Below are 3170 nucleotides of genomic sequence, written 5' to 3'. Positions count from 1 at the left end.
GGTCGGGGCTATTGCTTGCGCCACAGTGCCCCCCTGAAGTCGCTTTTTAATATGGATTAGAATGGAGTCGCTTTTTATAATGGATTAGAATGGAGTCGCTTTTTAATATTGATTATAATGGAGTCGCTTTTAATTTTGATTATAATGGAGTCGCTTTTAATGTGGATTAGAATGGAGTCGCTTTTAATGTGGATTAGAATGGAGTCGCTTTTAATGTGGATTAGAATGGAGTCGCTTTTAATATGGATTATAAAGGAGTCGCTTTTCTGCATCATGGAAGGACAGGACTTTCCTGACTTTGGCACTATTACCAATGGTGATCTCCAACAAGCATTTCAATCTCGTGTGTGTGTGTGTGTGTGTGTGTGTGTGTGTGTGTGTCTCCCCCAGAGCGGAGCAGCTGTCCAGTGTGCAGTACACGCTACCCAAGACTCCGGGCGGAGACCGAGCCGACTTCTGGCGGTTCCGTGGCCTGCGCAGCTCCAAACGGAACCTGAGGAAGAGCCGAGAGGACCTGAGCGCCCAGCCAGTCCAGACCAAATTCCCCGCCTACGAGAGAGTCGTTCTGAGAGAGGGTTAGAGAATACGCACACACATCCTAGAAGCATCTAATAGTAAACAAGTAGTAATGTCAATAAGATCTCTCCCTCTCCATCTCTCTCACACACACACTCCCCCCCCCCCCCCACTCTCACTCACACACACTCTCTCTCCCTCCCTCTCTCCTGTAGCTGGGTTCCTGCGTCCTGTGGTGATCTTCGGGCCCATCGCTGATGTGGCACGAGAGAAGCTCTCCAGGGAGGAGCAAGACCACTACGAGCTGGCCAGTGAGTGACTGCTCCAAAAGCCCGCACACACACACACACACACACACACACACACTCCTCAAGACTGGGAAGGGAATGTCATTCACCTACATGTACTGTGTAAGAGTAATTAACTCGCGTTCATTCTTTGGGGTCTCTCTTCTTTCTCTCTCTCTCTCTCTCTCTTTCTATTCATCCTTCCCTTCTTCAGAGAGTGAGCCTCGAGATGCCGGGACTGATCAGCGTAGCTCTGGAATCATCCGCCTTCACACCATCAAAACGATCATAGACCGGGTTAGTACGTCTCCTCCCCCTCTCTTCTCCTCCTCCTCCTCTCTCTCTCTCTCTCTCTCTCTCTCTCTCTCTCTCTCTCTCGCGCGCTCTCTATCTCTACCTACGTCCCTCCCTCCTCCCCAGATCATAGACTGGTTAGTACTGGGACCATGATGTGTGTCAGGATTATGGATACTAACCAGACTGCAGTGTGCAGGGTCGGGTTAGCATGTTAGGGTTAGCAGGTTAGGGTTAGCATGTTAGGGTTAGCAGGGTCGGGTTAGCAGGGTCGGGTTAGCAGGTTATAAGGCTGACCAGCTAAAGCACCTCTGTGCTGTTAGAAGACAGCTTGGTTGTCCCTGTGGAGTTATAGGATAGACCAGTTGGGGTGTCTGTGGAGTTATAGGACAGACCAGTTATAGGACAGACCAGTTACAGGACAGACCAGTTGGGGTGTCCATATGCAGCTGTCCTTGATGCGTGTCCTTGTGTCTCCCTGCAGGACAGACACGCTCTGCTGGACATTACTCCTAATGCAGTGGACCGTCTGAACTACGCGCAGTGGTACCCCATCGTGGTCTTCCTCAACCCCGACAGCAAGCAGGGCGTGAAGAACATGAGGACGCGCCTGTGCCCCGAGTCCCGCAAGAGTGCGCGCAAGCTCTACGAGAGGGCCCTCAAACTGAGGAAGAACAACAGCCACCTCTTCACCAGTGAGTTTATCTCTCTCTCTCTCTCTCTCTCTCTCTCTCTCTCTCTCTCTCTCTCTGTGGGGTGTGTGTTTGTGTGTGTGTGTGTGTGTGTGTGTGTCTCTCTGGCCTCACCTGTCTCTGGCCTTGGATCTTTCCCAGACCCAATGTCCTCTGGGTGGTGTTGTGATGGTAACCCGTGTTGTGGTTGTGTTTCCGTAGCGACCATCAACATGAACAACATGAATGACGGCTGGTATGGGGCGCTGAAGGAGACGGCGCAGCAGCAGCAGAATCAGTTGGTCTGGGTCTCAGAGGGCAAGGTGAGGTGAACGATACATGACTACATGCCTCTCTCTCTTCATCTCTCTCTCTCTCTCGCTCTCTCTCTCTCTCTCTCTCTCTCTCTCTCTCTCTATCTTTTTCTTCATCTCTCTCTCTCTCCATCTCTCTCTTTCTCTCTCTTTTCACCTCTCTCTCTCTCTCTTCACCTCTCTCTCTCTCTTCACCTCTCTCTCTCTCTCTCTTCACCTCTCTCTCTCTCTCTCTTTCATCTCTCTCTCTTTTCTGTCTCTCTCTTCATATTTCTCTCTCTCTCTCTCTTCATCTCTCTCTCTTCATCTCTCTCTTTTCTGTCTCTCTCTCTTCATCTCTCTTCATATTTTTCTCTCTCTCTCCATCTCTCTCTCTCTCTCTCTCTCTCTCTCTCTCTCTTCACCTCTCTCTCTCTCTCTTCATCTCTCTCTCTCTGCCATAATGACTACATACAGCCCAAGAGTCCCAGACTCATATTCATCAATCAGCTCTTAAGACAAGCAGGCAGCTCAAGGCCTTGACTCGGGGGGCCCCAGAGCCTTAGGGCCCCAGTGACACAGCAGGCAGTTCAAGGCCTTGACTCGGGGGCCCCAGAGCCTTAGGGCCCCAGTGACACAGCAGGCAGCTCAAGGCCTTGACTCGGGGGCCCCAGAGCCTTAGGGCCCCAGTGACACAGCAGGCAGCTCAAGGCCTTGACTCTGGGGCCCCAGAGCCTTAGGGCCCCAGTGACACAGTGTTTGCTCGTGCTCATTTCTCTCTCTCTCTGTCTCTCCTTCCAGGCGGACGGTGCCCCCGAGGACGACCTGGACATCCACGACGACCGTCTGTCGTACCTGTCTGCGCCGGGCAGCGAGTACAGCATGTACAGCACGGACAGCCGCCACACCTCCGACTACGAGGACACGGACACGGAGGGCGGCGCCTACACCGACCAGGAGCTGGACGAGACGCTCAACGACGAGGCGGGGCCCCCCCCTGAGCCGGCCATCACCCGCTCCAGCGAACCGGTGCGCGACGAGCCGCCGGTCATCCAGGACGCCACAGGTTACCCCGGATACCAGCGTGGCCCCGCCCCTGTCGGCGCCGC

The 3170-nt window shown here is 53.4% G+C and overlaps 1 protein-coding gene across 1 annotated transcript in view; it reads left to right on the top strand.

Annotated features, from left to right (window-relative positions):
- Positions 1–3170, top strand: part of tjp1b (tight junction protein 1b) — a 117106-nt gene that overhangs the window by 101309 nt on the left and 12627 nt on the right. Inside the window, exons 13-18 of the mRNA XM_031562307.2 lie at positions 256–575; positions 732–827; positions 1018–1100; positions 1582–1792; positions 1991–2091; positions 2863–3170. The exon at positions 2863–3170 is cut by the window's right edge and continues 100 nt beyond it. Coding sequence (XP_031418167.1) covers positions 256–575; positions 732–827; positions 1018–1100; positions 1582–1792; positions 1991–2091; positions 2863–3170 — 1119 coding nt within the window. The remainder of the gene's footprint in view (positions 1–255; positions 576–731; positions 828–1017; positions 1101–1581; positions 1793–1990; positions 2092–2862) is intronic.

This window comes from Clupea harengus, chromosome 3 (genome assembly GCF_900700415.2).
Source record: "Clupea harengus chromosome 3, Ch_v2.0.2, whole genome shotgun sequence".
Classification (NCBI taxonomy): Eukaryota; Metazoa; Chordata; class Actinopteri; order Clupeiformes; family Clupeidae; genus Clupea; species Clupea harengus.
This window is presented reverse-complemented; position numbering and strand designations above follow the sequence as displayed.